Source organism: Vanellus vanellus, assembly GCF_965231255.1.
Source record: "Vanellus vanellus genome assembly, contig: HAP1_SCAFFOLD_34, whole genome shotgun sequence".
Lineage (NCBI taxonomy): Eukaryota > Metazoa > Chordata > Aves > Charadriiformes > Charadriidae > Vanellus > Vanellus vanellus.
In genome coordinates, this window is record NW_028128340.1 from 1,874,504 (window position 1) to 1,894,229 (window position 19,726).

Consider the following 19,726-nt stretch of genomic DNA (forward strand, 5'->3'; position numbering starts at 1 on the left):
CCGAAAGGAGGGAAATTCTGGGAGAATGGGGAGCGGTGTGTGATGATGAGGGCCGCGAGGAAGGCTAAAGGATGATCTCGATGATTTTAACTTGTGCTGTTTTTTCTATACATCTTTTGGGCAGAATGGATGGGGACTTTGGGTTTAGCCGAAGAAGGATAACCCTAAAATCAGCGTTGGGCCGTGAGCTCCGGCCCAGCGGTCAGAATAACCGCAAACCCTGGGGAAAGGGGGCTGAGGAGCGGGTGCACGGTTGGTTCGGCACCGGGGCTCTGCCAGTCCTTGCTGTTGCTGTTGACCTGCTCCCCATGGCTTGGCCAGTTCTCCCACTGCCCCGCAGCGCTGCAGAGGGTAACAGAGGGGTTATTTTGGCTGGAGTATACCCCCGTGCTTGCCAGAAATGGCCAGTGCTAGCCCAGGCTGGGCTTGTCACTCAGGCTGACCTCATGATGCCGGTTGCCGGCCTCCCGCGTTCTACACAACATTCCAACGGTGGTCTTGGCCCACCGTCGCAGCTCTTCTGCTGCTGGCTGTCGGTCTCAGAGTGAACCTCGCCAGTTTGCTCAGCGTTTGAGGAAGGAAGCGGCAATTTTCTTGCCCGATGGGGCGCAAAAGGGCTCACGTGGTGGAACGGTAATGCTGTTGGTGGCGAGAAGGGGCTGTGGGAGTTGTTAGAGGGCAGTTGGTGACGCTGTGCTGGGAAATAACTGCCGTACCTGACACGTCCCCTCCTTCGAAGCGGGTGCGTGCTAGCGTGCTGTTCCCAGCTCTCCTTCCTCACCTCCTCTGCCTTAACAATTTCAGACACGTCAACATTGGCAGCGACTTTCAGGCAGAGATCCCAGACCTGCAGGAGAGATCCCGTTTGGAAGAGGAGGAGGAGGGAGCGTCGCTAGTGTGGAAGCCCTGGGGAGACATCGCAACGAACCCGGAAACACAGGACAGAGGTTTCTCTTAACGCTTTTCTTGTCAGTTCCCCCCCCGAGATACTAAGGGTCGAAAACTGCATGTTTTCACAGCAGCTGTTTGTCCGTTGGGACCCTCTCCCTCTTTTGCTTGACCGCCTTCATGGCTGGTAGCACCCGAGGGTGGCTCAGATCTGGTGGGACAGTGAACAGATTAACAACCGGTGGTGCTCTGAGTTGCGTCCTCTGGGAGAGACGGTCAGGGGCGTTTGTAGCTGTCCCACGTCAGCTGCAGCGACCTCGGGAGAGGGGAGATCTGTCTCTGGAGCTACCGGTCCCAAAGCTGCTCTGAAGGGAGAGAGCGCGATACCGGATAACCTGCCTTTTTTTCGGTGCCTTTTCTGGGTCTCCAGTCTGTCTGCTCTGTTTGCCCTCTGCCTTGTATCGCACTTTTTCTCCTTTCTTGACGAAAACTGACTTTCTGTTGGTTTTTGTTGCATTTCTAGTGACAAATCTGCTCAACTTCGCCTGCTCCAATGTCATGCCGGGGGGAAGAGCCAACCTGGAGCACGCCTTGCACCGCCTGCATGAAGCTCTGGTAAGAAGCAGCTCTTTTCGAATTCCTACTGGACTAGGAAATATTCTCATCAACTGCCGTGGGCGGAGGTGACCCCGACACGCTGTTGCTGAGCGTCGACTGAGCACCATCTTCCCACAGTGGGCTGAAGAGTTGACCTTTTGGCCCCTGTTGAGGGGGAATCTAAGTCTTGTTCTCTGAACTCCTGCAGGAGGGTCTGGAGATGTTGCGGTCTGGGGCACCCCAGCGACCTGAATCCCATCCCCTGGCTGATTATCATTACGCAGGTAAAGTGGAAGCAGAGCTTGTTGCTTCTCCGGGAATGCGAGCGGGTACTGCCGTTCCCTTTGTTCTGATTGAAAGAAGTGATTTTTAGAAACATGCGAGCAGCGGTTTGTGTTCTTTGGGGCAGGGAAATAGTCTTTTTAATATGTTCTGGGGGCCTTTTGGCACAGGGAATGCCTCGTCCCTGTGTTCTAGCCTGCTGCTGTCCCTTGCGGTGACACCCCACGCCGCCCAACGCTCCTCCTTTCCCTCGCGCCCCGGCTTTACTGCGTGCAGGGCTTGCTCTGCTGGCAGCCATAACTGCTCGTGCTAACAAACTGCCTGCGGTGTTGGCTAATTGCTTTGCGAAGGAGGAGACATGTGGACGCGTGACGAATACATCGTGCGCGTTTCCGTGAGGTTGCAAGGGGTCTAATCGTTTGCACGTGGCTGTTTCTTCCCAGGCTCAGACACTTGGACGCCCCTGGAGGAGCAGTTGTTTAAAGAGGCTTTTTATGTGCATAAGAAGAATTTCCACCTGATCCAGAAGAAGGTAAAGCCGTTAGACCGAGGCGGGTCACGTGTTGGTAGCGTGGAGGGGAGTTTTAACCCAGAAAAGTCGTCTTTTGAATGGTGCATTGTAATCCTGTCCTTGGGATGCCGCTTCATTCCAAAAAGATACCGGTACAAGACATAATTGGCTCTAATGTCTACCGAATTTGCCCGAATATCAAGCGAATATTTAATCTCTCCAGTACAAAATACAGGAAATACTAGAAGAATACTGACACGTTCCGCTGACCATCGGCACGAAACGTACAGTTCTGCCCTCCCAAGGCTTCTTTACGGCCCTTTCAGAAGAAGGGGGCTCGTTTTCGGCCTGATCTCACCCGTGCGTTGCGCTGTGGGAACCGCAGACACAGGGGAGGACAAACAGTGCTGGATAGATCCGTCCTGGGTCTGTGCCTTCATTGTTTTCCTGTGGTATTTCCCTCATCGATCGCTTCTGGTTTTCTCCCGACAGATTCAGACGAAGACCGTGGCCCAGTGTGTGGAATATTACTACACCTGGAAAAAACACGTCAGGTTTGGCGCCACCCGACCAGGGTGGACAGCCAAAAGGCTGCAGCGAGGCACGGATGAGGTGGAGGAGGCCGAAGAGAAGGTAGGAAAACTGCCGGGGGTGGGTGCGAGATGCCGCTCCTCCATGAACCCTTTGTCCCAGGCTCTGGGAAACGATCCACTTCGTGTTAAACTTGCTGCTGATGATTTTTGGGGATGTTTCGTAACGTCCCAGTGCTCCGTCAAAGGAACTGTTGGTGACCCACCTCTGCGCGGGTGTTGCCAAAACCTTCCTTGCCAGGAAATGGGACTTTGGCTCACAGAAACACATATTATTTAGGGGTTTTTTTGGTGGTAGACACCGGGTAACCATGTCCCTTCAGTGCTCAGTAATTCTACGTTTTAAACCCATTTTACAGACTTTTGTGGAGGAAAGTGCTGTTCCGCTGAGGACGGTAGAAATAATACGGTTTTTCTTTCACCATCTGTCTTTGCACCCCATCCTCCCCGCCGAGTTTCAGCATTGTTTGGGCTGTTTTAGTGTTCGGAGGAGCTCACCGGGGCAGGCTGGGGCTGATAGAACACGTTCCACCCGGCACACAAATAGACCCCTCACTGCCTGGGCCATTTGGGGATGTTTCCAGCCAGTTTTTCGCTTTAGCTGTCCCCCTTGCTGAGGAGAAGGAGAAATGAGCACAGGCTGTCTGCTTTACAGGCTGGTTGCAGCCCGAAGAAGAGGCGCCGGCTCGGGCCCAATGAAAAGCTCACCAAGAAGCAGAAGAGCAGCGAAAAGACGCCCCGTGGCACAGGCAGTCCCTCCCGCCATCCCGGGGACGCTCCGTACGGGGCTGGAGGCGCAGGCGATGTGGCTGAGTTTCCCTGCGGGCAGTGTGGAAGGTGAGCCGCTCGTTTTTAATTCTCAAAACCCGCTGCTTTGGGCTCAAACCGATGGAGACTCGGCATTTCCATCCTCTTCCCATCTCCTCCGCACTCGGGGCTCCTCCGTCTCCCGCTGACTGCAGCCACAAGGGTCTCTCTCTCTCTCTCTCCCTTTGAAGGCCCTTTCCTCCCATTACAGGCCTGGGGCGGTTCATCTCCTCGGGCGAGAATCCCAGCGTTTCTCGTTTTTTTTGGCTGAGAAAAAGGTTCCACTGAAGTTCCTTCTTGCGGTTTGCGGCCCGAGGGCTCCCGCGCTACAGTCGCTTGTGCCACGCAGAGCCACTTGAGTTTCAGTCTGACCCGATTTTAAGCCGTCTCGCCGTTACTTCTCTTATTTTAATCCCTAATGATCTGCCGTGTTTAACCACCGAGGTCCCACCCACCCGGGGGTACTGGCACAAGCTGTATGGCACCACGCAGCAAAACAGACCAGAAGCTCACAAAAGTAGAAATAATGAAATGTCATCTAATGATTATTTTTTTTTAAAAAAAAAAAAAAAGGAATTCAAAATCCCTGTTTGTTTTCTCCCTTCCAGGGTGTTTGGGACAGTCAACGGGAGGAATGCGCACGTGAAATACCATCGCCTGCAGGAGGATCGGAAGGCCCCAGAGGAGTCTTTAAAGGGCGGCGAAGCCGGCAGAAGCCCAGAGGGTGACCGCCTCTAGTTGGCAACTGGGCAACTGCCGGTTCAGCCCGGCAACCAGGTCCCTTTCATGCTCTGGGAAAACCCACCCACCATCTCTCGCCTCCGGCAGCACCTGAGCTCTGCGGAGGGTCCACCACCACGAGGTCGCCCCCACTCACGAAAGACCCACAAGATGAGAATGGCAGAGAAAGAGTTATCATATTTAATAGTGTTTCCCCCTTAGGTAATAGTCCCGTGTAGGTTTTAGGTCTTAGCTAGCCATCCTTTAGGTCTTAGTTTTAGGCTTTAGTGTTCTTCTGATAGGAGTGAGGTTTGTTGTTCTGGTACGAGTCAGGATGTTTATCTTGTTATAGGAGTAAGTGGGGGGGGTTATGTGTTGTTGTCCTTAATTTATTACATTGGGTTGTTGAACGTTCCAGTCCTGGGGCTGCTCTTGCTGGGTTTGTGCTGTAAATAACTGAAGCCGTCAAAACCCGTTCCACACGGTTGGTGGTGCAAAGTGAAGGAGAACCTGGGTCCGCGCCGCGTGGTGCTGTTCCCTGGTTGGTTTTCCCACTGGAAAGCACTGTGGCACCACCGTGGCAGAGCCAGCAGCAGGATTGGGGTGGGTGAAGGCGTTGGATGGCCGCGAAGCCTCTCGGTTATCCGCCAGAGTCGGCGTTGGCCTTTCGTGCTGCACTGTAGCGCCCATCGGTGTTTGATTGCACAAATAACGCGGCTTTCGGCAGTGACAATGGCAGTTGGATTAGTCCAGGGAATGACATTGGAGTTTTCCCTGACCGGATGGCTGCAAAGGTTTTTGTCATCATAGTGAGTTTTGTTCGAATGTCTTAAGAGTCTCGCTATCAAGCAATTATCTCAATCTTATGTATTAGTGATACGGGATAGAAAATGAGGCTCATCCAAGTACAGAAAGACTTGGATAAGTCTCAAAGGGGGGAATTGTTGTAGTAAAATGGACATCAACTAGGAAAATTAAATGTCATTGAAGCAACAAAGGAAACCTGCTGCTGCTCAAGTCCTCTCTACTGCCCCAACGCTATTTCTTGACCTCATCTTCACATAGAGAAATAGTTACTGGACACGATTTATCTATGGTTCAGTTAAGGAACTACCCAGCAGGCGATGGAGCACTGTTGAGAAGCAGGGGGTTCCTGTCGAGAGAGCCATGAACTGTAGGCCTGGTCAGCAAACCCCGAAAACCACTCGGAAGTGCCAAGATGAGAGGAAAAGCAGGTAAAAGGGAGTTCCGGCAGGGGGAGATGGTGACCACCCACTCATTGACCACCTCCCCAAACGGTACCACCTACTCAAAAGAAGGAAAAAAAAGACAGAGTCTGCGCACTCCTTTACGTGGGAAGCAAAGAAATCTCGACCAGTCATTAGAGGGAATGACAGGGAATATGTATTAATTGTTCAAATATGTAATAATCAATGAATAAAAGTGGAGATTTTTGGAACTAAGGTGTGAGCGCTCCTGTTTTGGGACAAGCAGCCCATTTCTGCGCATTAATGGCATAAACTTAGAAATACCTCTGCTCTGTGTGTGTGAAAAAAGGGGAAAAGGGCTTCACTGAGAGGTTCAAATTAACAATTTCTTTGGACTTCGCTCACAGGTCCAATACGTCACTATTGCAAGTTCTGTGTGTGCGATGGCGATTACACTATCGCAGTTTAAAAGAAATTAGCGGGATCCACTATTGCGAGCTACAAATGCCCCCGACAAGTAGCAACACAAACCACGAGGGCGCTAGATATTAATGCCTTAGAAGAGTGCACCAGTCACAAACTCAATCGCATGCCCTATACCGTACGGATGTTTCTTAGTCACTTACCCTCTCTCTCTCAGGTGAGGTCGCTCCATCCCGGGGAAGTTACCCTGTACAGCGTCCTGGATGGGGGGGACAGATCTCCTAGGGGCCAGCTGTATCCTTGGAGGATTCCCCATTTGTCTCCCCAGACCCTGCGGTTTATATTTCCTGACTCGGTGAGGGTGCAGGATTATGCCCGAGTGGATTACACTGTCTGGGATATTTCCCTCTGGTGGTGCCATAGCGAAGTCTCTGTTGCCAATTTGTGATGTCCGGCGCTCAACGTCACGGGAAGAGTGGTGGGATGGGACTCGGGGCATTTTGTTTGTTAAGGGCCATTTGGTTTTGGTTGTTCTGTGCCATCTTGAGATAAGCCCGGGCTGAGCTGTTTTGCAGCTCCCCCCAAGTTCTCTCTGCACAGCCAAGGCACGGCGGGGATGGAGCTGAGTGGGATGGCAGCTCCCTGCCTCTCACCTCTGGTGCTCTGAAACCGGCTTGGCTGGCTGCTCCCACACAGGGAGGCGTGTGCATCACGAAGCCCGCACTAAAGCGGGGTGGGGGCAGTTGGTTAGCAAAGCCAAAGTGGTTATTAATGGTGGTTAATGGCACACTAATTACGCCCGTGTAATGCGGAAGCTCAGATGCCCCCTAACCACCCCACCCCCCCCCCCGGTGCTTCTCTAGCCAGGGGAGCGCTGGGCGTCCCCCCCGCAGGAGAGGAGCGCACCTCCGGGGTGGGTGGAAGGGCGTCACCCTCTTGTGGTTCGCTCCAGGTAAACGAACTGCAAAACTTAACCAGCGCGGCAGTCACTGTGCCACGAGACCAAACCCCAGACGAGAACGAGGAGGTCATCGTTAAAATCATTGGGCATTTCTTTGCCAGGCAGGTACGGTTTGGCCGTGGCTTTACCTGATCTTCCCCGGCCGCTTTCATCCACCGAGGAAAGGCGTGGGGCTTGCTGAGCCCAGCACCACCCGAGCACCCTGCCACTCTTCTTTTGGGTGGTCCCTGTGCCCCCAAGAGGCACTGAAGGTGTTTCGGTAGCTTCCCCCTGGCTGTGCAAGTGCTGAAATTGAAGATTGGCTCGATTGATCTAAAAATGTGTGTTCTGGAGGCCGTGCAGAGCAGCGCCCAGGGTGTGAATGGACTCCTCTGTGCAGGCAAAGCCACCCGCATCCCACCTGGGTGCATCTTCCATAACTGCACAGCGCCAGATGAGGGAAATGCTCCAGCAGGTGAAGCAGCAGGAGCAGAAACACGCTCCGGGAGCCCCGGCCTCGCAGCACAGCAAGGGAGGCTCCCGCCGTGCCGCCCAGCACCGCCCGATGAATGTAACCCCGCCGCCAGACATCCCCTCCCCCCCAGCAGGTCAGGGGAGCAAACCAAAGACCCCCCCAAACACACAGCCCCCCATTCCCCGCGGCGCTGCGAGGATGCACAGCCGAGGGGTACGGGGAGGGCTCTCTCCATCCCACAGCCTCCCCCTTCCTCCTCCCTCGCCTCCCGACGCTGTCCCTTTAGTTGGACTAACGTGGGCAGGTTTGGGTACCTCAGCACCTCACGCTTGTGTCTCCCTTTTAGAGATTCTGTGTGCCGTGGAAACCTGAGAGTTGGAGCATATATTTTTTTTTTTTAATTTTTTAATAAAAAAAGAACCGAGTTGGAAAAGCGATGGGGAGAGGCAGCACTGTGGTCATTCTCTCCGGGGCGTTGTGGAGGAAGGCTGCCAGTCTTCCTCCCAGTGTACTTTTCCCCGTTGGCTCCAGACTGCTGCTGGGGCTGAGCTCTGAGCCGCCAGAGCGGTTCTCAGCAGACGGTCACTCGGCGCAGACAATGAGGCCCTGAATAGCCCTTCCTGTGCTCTTGATGGCTCCGGACGGCTCTGCTCCTCTGCTGCTTCTAAGGTGGGGCTGCCCCAGTGCCCTCACTCAGGAGCCTTTTGTCTGTGCAGGTCTCACTTGTGACAGGGGGTGGGGGTGTTGCCAAACTAACTGCTGTGTTGCGATGTGTGAGTGGGTGTTCCTGCCCGTGTCAGTGCCAGAGCTCTTCCGTAGGCTCCTTCTGCCAGCGGAGAGCCAGGGGCCGCTCCTTCGGGAGAGAGCTTGTTTAAAGAGAGGAAAAAAAAAAAAGGGGGGGGGGGGGGGGCGGAATTGTGGGAAAAGAAAAAAGGGGAAAAAGAGAAAAAAAGGGGAAAAAAGTGAAAAAAGGAGAAAAGTGAAAACGGGGGAAAAGGTGGAAACAGAGAAAAAAGGGGGGGGGAAGCAAAAAAAAAGGGAAAAAGCAAAAAGGGGAAAAAGAGAAAAAAGGAGGGGGAAGCAAAAAACAAAAGGGAGAAAGAAGAAAACCCCACATATTAAAAAAGAAAGGTAGAAAGGAAAAAAAAAAAAACAAACAAACCAAGGATGGAAAGTGGGAACAGCCGCCGGGCAGGAGGAGGGACAGGAGCCGGGGGAGGGGGGAGGGGGGGGGAGGTGGCGGTGCCAGCGCCGGCCCCGGGGGCTGCGACACCACGTTTTTGTCTTCTACTGCAAAGTGTTCTGTGAAAAACAACCAACCAAATCCCACCCACCGACAACATCAAAAACCAAAGAGAAATCTCTCCAGCTCACAGGAGCCTGAGCTCGCTCTCCGTTGCTCTCTTTCCAGTGTCTCGGGGGGGTCACGGCCGAGCTGAGATTGGGGGTGGTGGTGGTGGGAGTTTGCCCCATGGCTGTGATGGGGGGAGAAGGGGTGGGTGGGGAGTGGGGGATGTGGTGTGGGGTTTTTTTGGGGTGGTGGTTTTTTGCCAGGCGCAGCTTTACCCAGTGGCTCGGGGAGGTGTTGGCATCAGGAAGCCTGTGCTAAAGCGGGGTGGGGGCCTCACCGCAGTTGGTTAGCAGAGCCAAAGTGGTTACTAATGGTTACTAACGGCACAGTAATTAGGCCCGTGTAATGGGGAAGCTCAGATGCCCCCTAACCACTCCCCCCCGGTGCTTCTCTAGCCAGGCGAGCGCTGGGCGTCCCCCCCGCAGGAGAGGAGCGCACCTCCGGGGTGGGTGGAAGGGCGTCACCCAACGGGGAGAGGACCAAGATGGGGCTTGGGTGTCCCTTGGGGTGGCCGGGTGGCGGGGTAGGGCTGCTGGGGGCTGCCACGATGAGGGACACACCCACGCCTTTCTCCATGGCTCCCAGAGCTGTGCTCCCTCCCTCCCACCCATCCAGTGCCACCGGAGAGGTGGTGTCCCCCCTCCCGGGGCGGGCAGGGGCTGTGCCACCCCATCTAACACCTCAACACACCAAAGCACCTCACTGGGGGAGGGACTCTGCGCCTGGTAGCCCCGTGCGCCCCAGCACTGTAAGGATGGGGCTGAGCCCCCACCACTGCTACCCTGTGCAAACCAAAGACCCCTCCCAAAAACACCCCCCCTCCCCCATTCCCTGCGGCACTGCGAGGATGCACCACCGAAGGGTACGGGGAGGGCTCTCTCCAACCCACAGCCTCCCCATTCCTCCTCCCTCGCCTCCCGACGCCATCCGTTTTGTTAGACTAACACAGGCAGAGAGAAAGAGAGGTTTTATTATTCTTTTTTTTCTTTTAATTTTTTATTTGATATTTCCTAAAAGCCACCGGTTTTTCATCCCAGGCATGGCCAGAGGAGCTCGCCCAGCGTTGGGGGGGGGAGGTTGGGCTGCGGCACACAGCACAGCAGCTCATCAGTTTTTACAATCAATGTAACGATAACGAAACTAGCGGCTATTTTTAAGTTTTGCAAGGATTTTAATTCTTTATTTATTTCATTTCAGAGGGGGCAGGGGCAGGAGGGGGACGTTTGTTTTTTAGCAAAAGCCGGCTTTTCTAGAGGTTAAAGGAAAGGCCGTGCTCGGCTGTAAATGCTCCCCTCCAGCGTCCTGGATGGGGGGGACGGATCTCCGAGGGGCCAGCTGTATCCTTGGAGGATTCCCCATTTGTCTCCCCAGACCCTGCGGTTTATATTTCCTGACTCGGTGAGGGTGCAGGATTATGCCCGAGTGGATTACACTGTCTGGGATATTTCCCTCTGGTGGTGCCATAGCGAAGTCTCTGTTGCCAGTTTGTGATGTCCGGCGCTCAACGTCACGGGAAGAGTGGTGGGATGGGACTCGGGGCATTTTGATTGTTAAGGGCCATTTGGTTTTGGTTGTTCTGTGCCATCTTGAGATAAGCTCGGGCTGAGCTGTTTTGCAGCTCCCCCCAAGTTCTCTCTGCACAGCCAAGGCACGGCGGGGATGGAGCTGAGTGGGATGGCAGCTCCCTGCCTCTCACCTCTTGTGCTCTGAAACCGGCTTGGCTGGCTGCTCCCATACAGAGTGTTACTGGCTTGCCCAGCAGGTAAAGAACCCAGATTTGGGACGCCACTAAGGTGTCCGTTAGGGATCCTGGGCGGCCCTTATGTGGTCCTGGGGGGGGAATCTTGCAGGCCAGAGGGAGTCTGGGGCAGTTTTTCAAGGATCTGGGGGTCCCCTCTGGTGCCTCTGGGGAGGGTTTTGTGGCTGGAGAGGGCTGAGCTGGTTTCAAGAGGTGCTTCCTCCCTTTCTCCAGCCCACCCAGCTCCCCCGACACCACCACCCCCCCAGGTTAGTGGGTGCCAGCAGTGCCAGCCTGTCCCACTGGGTCGGGCACTGAGGGGGGCACAGCCCCAGCCACGGGATGGGAGGAGGAACCACAGCACCAGGGATAGAGACCAACATTTTATTTCTTTAACATTTCCCATGAGGGGCACCCCAGGGTTGCGCGGCTGCACCGCAGCTGGTGCCAGGAGGGACTCCAACATCCCCCCCGCAGCTCACCCGGCTCCGCTCGTGATGCTGTTGATGGGGCTCAGCGCGGTCTCTTCTGTGCTACGGACCAAGCGGCTCCAGGTAGGCGACTGCTGCACCGCACTGTGCCGCAGCGTGGGGTGGTGTGGGGGGCTGCGGCACGGGGCTGGGAGCTGCTCCCGTCTCACCCAGCTCCCGGGGTCCTGCAGAGGGACTGGAAGAAGCCAAAGCAAGGGACGACGGACGCGAGAGCCCGCCCAGAGGAGCAGAGCAGTGAGTGGCCCTGGCACCGAGCACCATGCAAACAGCCCACACCCCACGGCAGCCCTGAGCCGGGGCTGTGCCGGGGGCTGCCGGCCGCTCACTCCGTCCCCTCCCTCAGCAGCTTCTCGGCTAGCGGATGAAGGATGGGAGCTCAAGTCGATGCAGGAGAAGCAGGGAGTGTGGGGGAGACCCCCAGATCCTGCCCCAGACCCTCAGCCCATGCCCTGCCCTGCCTGCGCTGGGCAGCCCTGCCCGCCTGCTGAGGAGGGGGTGCTGCCCGCGGGCTCCAGCGGAGGAGACGGGGTGCAGCGGGCTCTCTTCTCTCTCCTCCTCTGCAGGGCAACCGAGGAGGCAGCATGGAGGGAGCACCGGGCCCCACAGGACCCACTGGGCTCCCTGCCAACCATATACCATCTGAGCAGTGATGCCTCTCTCTACCCCCTGCCCCCCCCAAGCCCCCAGGTCCCCCTGCCCTCCTCTGCCGCCTATAGGTCCTATCAGTGGGGACAGCTGCTTCTGGTCCAGGCACCCCCCGGGCTCCTGGGCCTCCCGAGGGCCACCGCAAGAGCCCCTGCAGCCTGTGCTCGCTGGCCAACTCGGAGGACTGCAGCAGCCTGTTGAGGAGCAGCTCCTCTTCCCGGAGCTCCCTCTACCACTTCCTGGAGCCCTGGCCCAGTGCAGCAACAGAGCCAGTGGTGCTCACACACTCAGGACAACCCCGCTCTCCCATGGCTGCTGGTGGGGCAGTGGGGAAACTGGGGCTGGTCCTCAGCCAGGAGCCTCCACAGGAGCTGCCAGCAGGGACCGAGAAAGAGTGGGTTCCCCAGCAGGAGATGGACAGGACACAGAGGCCCACGGACGAGCAATTGTCCCCTGGAAGGTCCCCAGCCATGGACATGGACAAGGTGGAGCGGGTACGGGAAATCACCTGCGCTTTCCAGGCCTTGAAGGCAAAGAGGGAGGAGTCCTGCAAGACCACGGGCAGGGAGTGTGGCCAGGCAGACCCAGGGCTGTGCAGGGCAGGAAGATGCCCACGGCAGGGCTGCGCCTGGCTGTGGGGCTACCTGAAGGGCTGGTGGAGATGCCACTAGCCGTGTCTGCTTCTGCCAGCCCTGCAAGTGGTGACAGCGCCAGGCCCAGAAGACCAACAGTGCCCCGAATACTGAGCGGCTGCGGGGTGTGGGGCCGGGAACCCCTCTGGGGTACCCCCTATGTGAAACGTTAAAGAAATAAAATGTTTGTCTCTAGCCCTCGTGCTGTCCTCCCTCCTCCCATCCCACCCCTGCGGGTGCTCCCCCGAGGGAGCAGGTGCAATCAGCAAGCACTGTGTGTTGAGCTCCCCTGTTCACAGCCATGCTCCGCCTGAAGGTGGCACGGCAGGAGCAGTCCCCAGCCAGCTTGGGCACAAAAAGGTTCATCTGACTCAGTGGGTGAGGAAGGGCCCGTTTCAACTCCGTACCTTTGGTATTCTCAGGTCGGAAGATTTGATGGAGCCAACTGAGAGCGGCAGCGTACGCTGTGGAGCTCTGAGCTGCTACGTGGTGCCAGGTCTATCCAACGTCAGGCAGTACATTCACAGGAGACGTCACCGCTAACAACTCTTCCGAGGAAGTGGGGCCGTTTCTGTAGTCGTAGCCTGCCTGGAGAAAGAGCCCCACAGAGCTAATAGTCTGCTGAGCAGCAAGGGAGCAGAGTTGCTGAATCTCAACCAAGGACTGAAATACAGCAACCCACTCTACTGCCTTCCCCCTACGCCCGCTGCCTCCCACAGTTTAGAAGAACCAGGGGGTTCCAAGTGAGGGGACCCCTCCCCCACTCCCCCAAATCTGCCCAACACCCCCGAACCTCCCTCAAGACACGGGACTCCTCACACACACCTCCACTCCCCACACCGACAACCCTCCTCCTCCCCCAACGCTCCAAAAAGCAGCAGTCCTTAGGGCAGACTCCTTAAGCTGACTCCACACCTACGGCTCCCCGTCGGCTCTGGGGGAGACAAGGGGGCCCCGGGGGGTCTCCGTGGGCTTTAAGGGGGTCCCAGGGCTGCCCACGGGCTCCCAGCAATGCCCGTGCCCACCACCCACCCCCGCTTCAGGGGGCCCAGCGCTGACACCCCCCGACCCATCTCGGGGGTACCTGGGGGGACTCGGCCGCGGGCTGGAGGCGGGCGAAGGGGGCACGGCCGGGCTGACCTGCCGGGGGCGGGGGGGTGCTGAGAGCGGAGCCAAGCGCCCGGCCAGGCCGGCCCCGGGCACCCTGCGCTGCGGCCAGGGCTGCCGCCACCTGCGGGGAGCGAGCGGGGGGTGAGGTGGCGGCAGCGGGGGACGGGGAGGGGGGCCTGAATCGGCCCTGTTTCCCCCGGGGACCCCCCACTCGGCTCCGCCCCCCCCAAAGAGGCCCAGACCGCCCCCCGAGCCCCCCAGCCCGGTCCCGCCACCCCACAAACCCCCCGAACTGGCCCGGCACACCTCCGCGCCGCCGCCGCCACCGCCACCCCGCCCGCCCGCTCGCTCGCTCCCGCCCTCCTCGGCTCCCGTCCCCCCGTCTCCCCCGGTACCGACCGTCACAGCTCCCGCCCGCCGCCGTACACCGGAAGTGCTCCTCCTCACGTCCGCCCACCCGCGCATGTGCCGAGGCGAAAACCCGGGCCACGCCCCCCTGCGTCGCCGCGGCAAACGCGAGCGAGGGGGCGGGGCCGCGCCGAGGAGAACGAGCCCCGCACCACAGCTTCTCTCCGCGTCGGGCAATGCGAAGCCGACACCATCCCTGCCCTCCCCAAAAAGAGCCGGGACCGCCCGAAACCAGCCCAGCCCTCCCCAAAAAGAGCCGGACATCCGCCTGCAGAGCTCCGCCAGCCCCTCCGACGGACATCACGGGGATGGGGGGGAAGAAAACAACCAGAAAGGTACTGAAAATAACGTGGAGACGGTGTTTAGAGATCCTTCCGAGAGGCAAAACCCGGCCTTTGTTCTCATTTTTGAACGTGGGGTTTCGCAGTGCTTCGCGGGCAGTGGTTATCCAGGGGCATCAGCTATCCCGGGAAGCGAACGTTCCCATCCCATGTGGAAAAAATCCACTCACATGAATAACTTAGACAAAACCAGCTCTCAAAAGGACAAGAGGTGCATTTGGTCACCTTTTCCTTGAAGCTTCGCGAAAACTGTATACTCGGATTGGCCCTGTCCTGCAGTTTCTTTCCCAGAGTTTTGCCCCAAACCCACGCTTCTAGCCCCGCTCCCCAAGCCCTCCCTCGGGGCCCACCACCTTTCCCCAGCCCAGCCTGTCCTTAAAGCTTTTTTTTCCACACACAGCCCTTTCCACTCACCTCCCTCCGGGGCCTCCTCTCTCACAGGCACCTCACAGCCCTGCAAACCTCCCTCTCCCGAAAACCCAATTCCCCCCTCGCTCCCCCCTCACGCAACACCTCTTCCCCTCACACACTCGCTCCCCCCCCCCCCCCATCCTCTCTCCTCCCCTCCCCCTCCCCCCATCTTTCGCCCCCCCTTCCCCTCTCCTCCCATTCGAAATGCCGCCGCCCTTCCCTTCCACTCTCGCCTTTTCCTGCCTCAGCCCCCGCCCCCCGCTCAGGTGACACCACACACAGCCGCCGTGAGGCGCGGCGGGGAGGGCCGGGGCTGTGAGAGGCGATGGCGGTGAGGGAATTTTTCTCTTTTTTCCTCTTCTTTTCATCTCCTCAGGCTTCGGGCAGCCCCGCGTGGGCGGCTGGAGATCCCCCCGTCCCCTTCCAGGAGTGGCCCCGGCCCTGGGGCGGCCCCCGCCTCCCTCCTCCCCACAGGCTCTTCTCAGGGAGAGCCCCCAAATCTGTCCCCCGGGCGGCCCCACAGCCTCCTGTGAGGCTGGAAGCAGCGGTTCCCTCGGGGAGAGTCTCCAAACCCGTTCCCGGGGTGTCCCCACAGCCTCCTGCGTGGCTGGGAATGGGGTTTCCCTCAGGGAGAGGCCCCAAATCCATCTCTGTCGTTGCCCTACAGCCTCCTGCATGGCTGGGAGCAGTGTTTCCCTCAGGGAGAGCCCCCAAATCTGTCCCCCGGGTGGCCCCACAGCCTCCTGTGTGTCCGGGAATGGGGTTTCCTTCAGGGAGAGTCTCCAAACCTATTCCCGGGGTGTCCCCACAGCCTCTTGCGTGGCCGGGAATGGGGTTTCCCTCAGGGAGAGCCCCCAAATCCATCCCCAGGGTGGTCCCACAGCCGCCTGTGTGGCCAGGAATGGCGTTTCCCCTATGGATGGAGCCCTCTCCTTCCCCCGACTCCACTCCTGGGCAGCCTTTTCCTCCCTCCCACCTTCTCCCCACAGCCTCTTCCAGGGCTGGGAAAACACTCCTGCCCTTTCTCTTCCTGCGGGATTTGAGAAGAAGAGCCCCCTGTCTGCCCAGCCCACACGTGGAGTCTGGGCAGCTCCATGCCTTGTGTTTGAACCGGGAATTGGGATATTTCAGTTTTCTTCTGCGATCAGGCCTGGTTGTGAAAGGGCCAGTTGTAGTGGTTAGGCTTTGGTGGGTGAGTAACAGCGAATCTTATTTAAATTTTCCTTTTTTTTAGATTTTGTGTAGGGGGCTTGTTGTCCTCATGCCCTCGAGTTCTGCTCCAGGTCAAGCGAAGCCCCATGGAACTGGCCCTAAGGGCGGCGGCGGCCATGGACCAGTGCCCCTTTGGCGTCGAGAACGTGGTTTATTTTGAGGTGAATCTCCCTGTTTTTCTTGAAAAGCGGGGGTCTGGTTTGTAGCGAGGCTTAAAACCCCGAGTTGTGCCTAAACGTGGGTCTGATTTCAACCTCAGGGGCTGCAACTCTGTCCAACTCCGACTCACAGCCCTGGCAGCACCGTCAGCATGCCGGGCTCGGCGTTCTCTTGTATTTTGAAGGGTTTCTTACGGATCGGCAGCAGCCGGGGATATTTAGCAGCTGTGTATTGGTGGTGGAATCCATGTGGTGAAAAGATCTTTGGGGTAAAGAGGTGAATAGGTGTTGTTTTCTTTTTTTTCACCTCGAGAATGTTTCTTGTTGCCTTGTACCTGTAAAAAGATGTTCAAATCGTTAAGGTGTTCAAATCGTTTCATAAAATTACCCCCTAGACAGGAATACGTTTTGTGGTTGGTTTGGGTTTTTTTTTATGAGAGTCCTTTCAGCCTGCTCTCCAGGTGGAAATGGGAAATGCAAAGGCATTACAATGATAGATTTGCTAAATCTGTTGCCAAGGTGTATATTACTGGCTTTCCCTGAAGCGGGGAAAAGACGTCCTGTTTAATTGTTGTTTGCATTTGAAATTCTCTGTGAAATGGATTAAGCAGAGAGGGCTTCTTTTTGTGGGTCTGCCCTTGGAAGGAGAGCGCCTTTAGGAAAAGGCTTTTCTGGAGGGGACGGAGAACTTAATTGCTGATGGCTATAAAAGCGCGCCCTGTTTGGGTGGCCTGAAAACAAAACCCGTGAAAATCCATGACTGAAAAATGAGACTTTCTCCTAATGATCGGGGCTGCTGTTTCTACCGATTCGCCCATGAATAACAGCTCGTTCCTTACTCGTGGCTGAGGACCCTTGAATTGTTTCCCAAAGCCTAAGGCAGCGGGAAGGGCTGGGGTTGTCAGATCACTGCAAATCAAATAAAAGAGAGCGGTTTGGAGTTGTCTCGTTCCCTCTGTCTTTTCCCAAGAAAGAGGGGTGGAAAATGGTAAAATGTTTTGTGGCAAAGTTCAAAATGGCAAAGGATGTACCGTGGGGGGGGTGGGACGTGGGTTTAGGTGTTGGTGGGGACCCCAGCAATAAACCGTAAGAGGTAGAGCAGCTTTGTGGGACTTTTGGGGCTTGTTTTTGTGTGGATATTCGCTCGTTGCAGACCACGTGCCGGAGCCCTCCAACAGAGGCATTAGAAAAAGAAGTCTTTTGATTAGTATTAATGCTTTGAATTTTCCAGTGTGGGAAAAGCCGCAAAAGTGTGTATTTCTGCCCAGCTGCGGAGAAATGGGTAATACTGAGCCCTACAATAGCTTGGTTGTTTTTTTTCCCCCTGTGTGATGACTGGTGTGGAGGGAGTTTGTACCAAAGAGTCAACTTCTGATTGTGGGCAGCCCCTGTTTTAGGAACTGTTGCACAGATTGCTTATCGATGCAACTGCTGCTGCGACTCCCGCACTCCCTGCTGAGTGATAATCCAAAACTGCAGAGCGAGCTGGGTGCCCGTGGAAGGGGAACTGCACTCTCAAGTGGAAATACTTGGGGTCTCGTTGCCTGTGGGAGGGAAAGGGACGTCAAGAGTCAACCTAAAGGAACTTCTCGCCTTCAGAGATCGGGCTCTGGAGGTGACGGTTAATTGAGGGGAGTCATGGAAGCGTGCTTTACTGAGCAACATGCTGCTGCCGGCCCAAGACTAAATGTCTCCAAAGTTTGGGGTTGGTTTAAGTGCTTTTTGGTTATTAGCTGGATGTCACTCTTCCAAGCACCTCTTGCCCTGTCTGGAGGGGTTTGCTGCTGCCTCCTGCATTGGGCCGAGGGGACCGGCAGCCCTTAGGACAGGGACTTTCTCAGGCGTGGAGGTTAAACCTGGTGCGTGCTGCTTAAAAACTGCTCTAGGTGTTAGTGCAGTGGTCACGGTGAGAAATGTGGTGGCTTAGGGGAGCCTGAGATTCGCATTCCTCTTAAGTGCGGGGGATTTGGCGGAGCCTGGGTGGTACAATCCCCTTCCTGCTCCCAGATTCCTGTCACTGACCCGTCAGCGGGGTGTTAGCAGAGCTGATGCCCACAGCGGCTGAGGGTTGGCATGATCCCGGCATCGCCGGAGCTCTGGAGCCGAGGAATGGGAGGGTGGCCCGTTTCCATCACGGCTTGTGAGGGAAATAGTGCGGTTTGATATAGCCGGGGTGCGTAAACAGGGATTCCTCTTTGCACGTGTGCTTACAGGGTGCACGCATGTGTGTTACTTGGAGTGTTTCTTAATGCCTGCGAAGCTTTCCGAGATTGGTTAATGAGCGTTGCTTTGCTGTGCAAGTGCAAAGTGTTATTTTCATGGAGAAACCAGCTCGGATGTTCCGTTTAGGCATTCTGCCTTTAAAAAAAGAAAAATATTTTAAAGCTTTCCTTGCAGGCAGAATAACATCTGCTTTTGAGGATTGTTTCTTTCCCTGCAGGGTGGAAAAATCTACAGCCTCGCTAAGGCTGCAGAGGAAGAAAACTTGTCAGTTTCCTGGAGCAAACTGCAGTTTGGAGAGGGGGGTGGTTTGCCAGAGCGCCTTTTAGCACCTGGTCGGGCACATTTCTTTTCCCTCGGGGCTGAGGTTTAACATCGCCTTTTCATTTGGCTGGGTTTTGGTTGTATGAATTAATGGGTGTTTCAATGGGAACCACAAGACCTAATTTCTCAGTCGCCATCCCCAAAATTGTGCATTCTAAAAAATCAATGCGGATGCAAGAACAGAATTTGGACCAGATTCTCCGGCGCCAGGACAGTGCACCGATGCTCCAGGGTGCTTTCCCCGGCAGCGAAGGCCTGGTCTGGCAGGAGGGCGGTGGCGGGGATGGCGAGGTACTGCCGGCTCAGCTGCCCCATGGCCGGGAAGCGATGCTCGTTCTTCTTCCACCAGCGCAGCAGCTGGTGCTGCGCTTGCAGAGGGGCTCCAGGATGTAGTTTTCCAGTTGCTGGTGGATCTCGGGTATGCTCTCCTCGGGTCCTACCCCAAAAGGATGTCATAGATGCTCTGAGATGGGGCGCTGGTGCATGGGTCCTTGCGAGCAGGCAGCTGGCTGCCGGCATCTGCGCCTGTGGCTTTGGAATCCGAGTTTGGCACCCCAGACTGGGTGGCAGATGGGGACTGGTGGTTGGAAACCCACAACAGTGTGTTTCTCACTGGCTGGTGCAGCTCGCTTCTCAGGCTGGGGCTGAGAAACTGCATCTCCTTGAAGCGCGGGTCCAAAACAGAGGTGATAACTGCTGGGCTTTCGAGCACTTTCTCGAATGCAGTTCCCTTCAGTTTGGAAGACGGCAGAACACGGAGAATGGCATTACATGCGATCTACTCCTTGGTGTGTTGATTGGACAGGGAATCAGTCAAAAGAGAAAATAAGAAAAATTAATTTGCCTTCTACTTGGATGGCAGAAATCTACGAGAGGCAATAGAAGTCGGATGGTTGAACAAAATCTTGCATGGCTTTGAGTTTGCCCTGAGCTGACGGCTGCAAAGCCTATTGCGAAACCTATTCATTTTTGTGATCGTAGTGATTTTTGTTGGTGTTTTGTTTGGATGTCTTAAGAGTATCGTTATCAAGCAATTATCTCCCCCCAGCCCCGCCATGCCCGCCGGCAGCAATGGGCCGATGGGGTCCTCAGCTGTCAGGTGGGAGGCAGCGGCACCGGGGCAGGGAGGGGGATGCCCGGTACCCCCGGGCGGGCCGTGCCATGCCGCCGGTGTGGCTGGAGGATGCTCCATGGCTGCTCAATGCGGCATTTCCCATGGCAGGGAGGAAACACAGGGGGAGCAG

General features: G+C 56.5%; 1 protein-coding gene across 1 annotated transcript in view; it reads left to right on the forward strand.

Annotated features, from left to right (window-relative positions):
• Positions 1-12,136: 12,136 nt before the first annotated feature.
• Positions 12,137-19,726, forward strand: part of LOC309684553 (electroneutral sodium bicarbonate exchanger 1-like) — a gene marked incomplete at both ends in the record, with an annotated part of 93,565 nt that continues 85,975 nt past the window's right edge. Inside the window, one exon of the mRNA XM_082500449.1 lies at positions 12,137-12,160. Coding sequence (XP_082356575.1) covers positions 12,137-12,160 — 24 coding nt within the window. The remainder of the gene's footprint in view (positions 12,161-19,726) is intronic.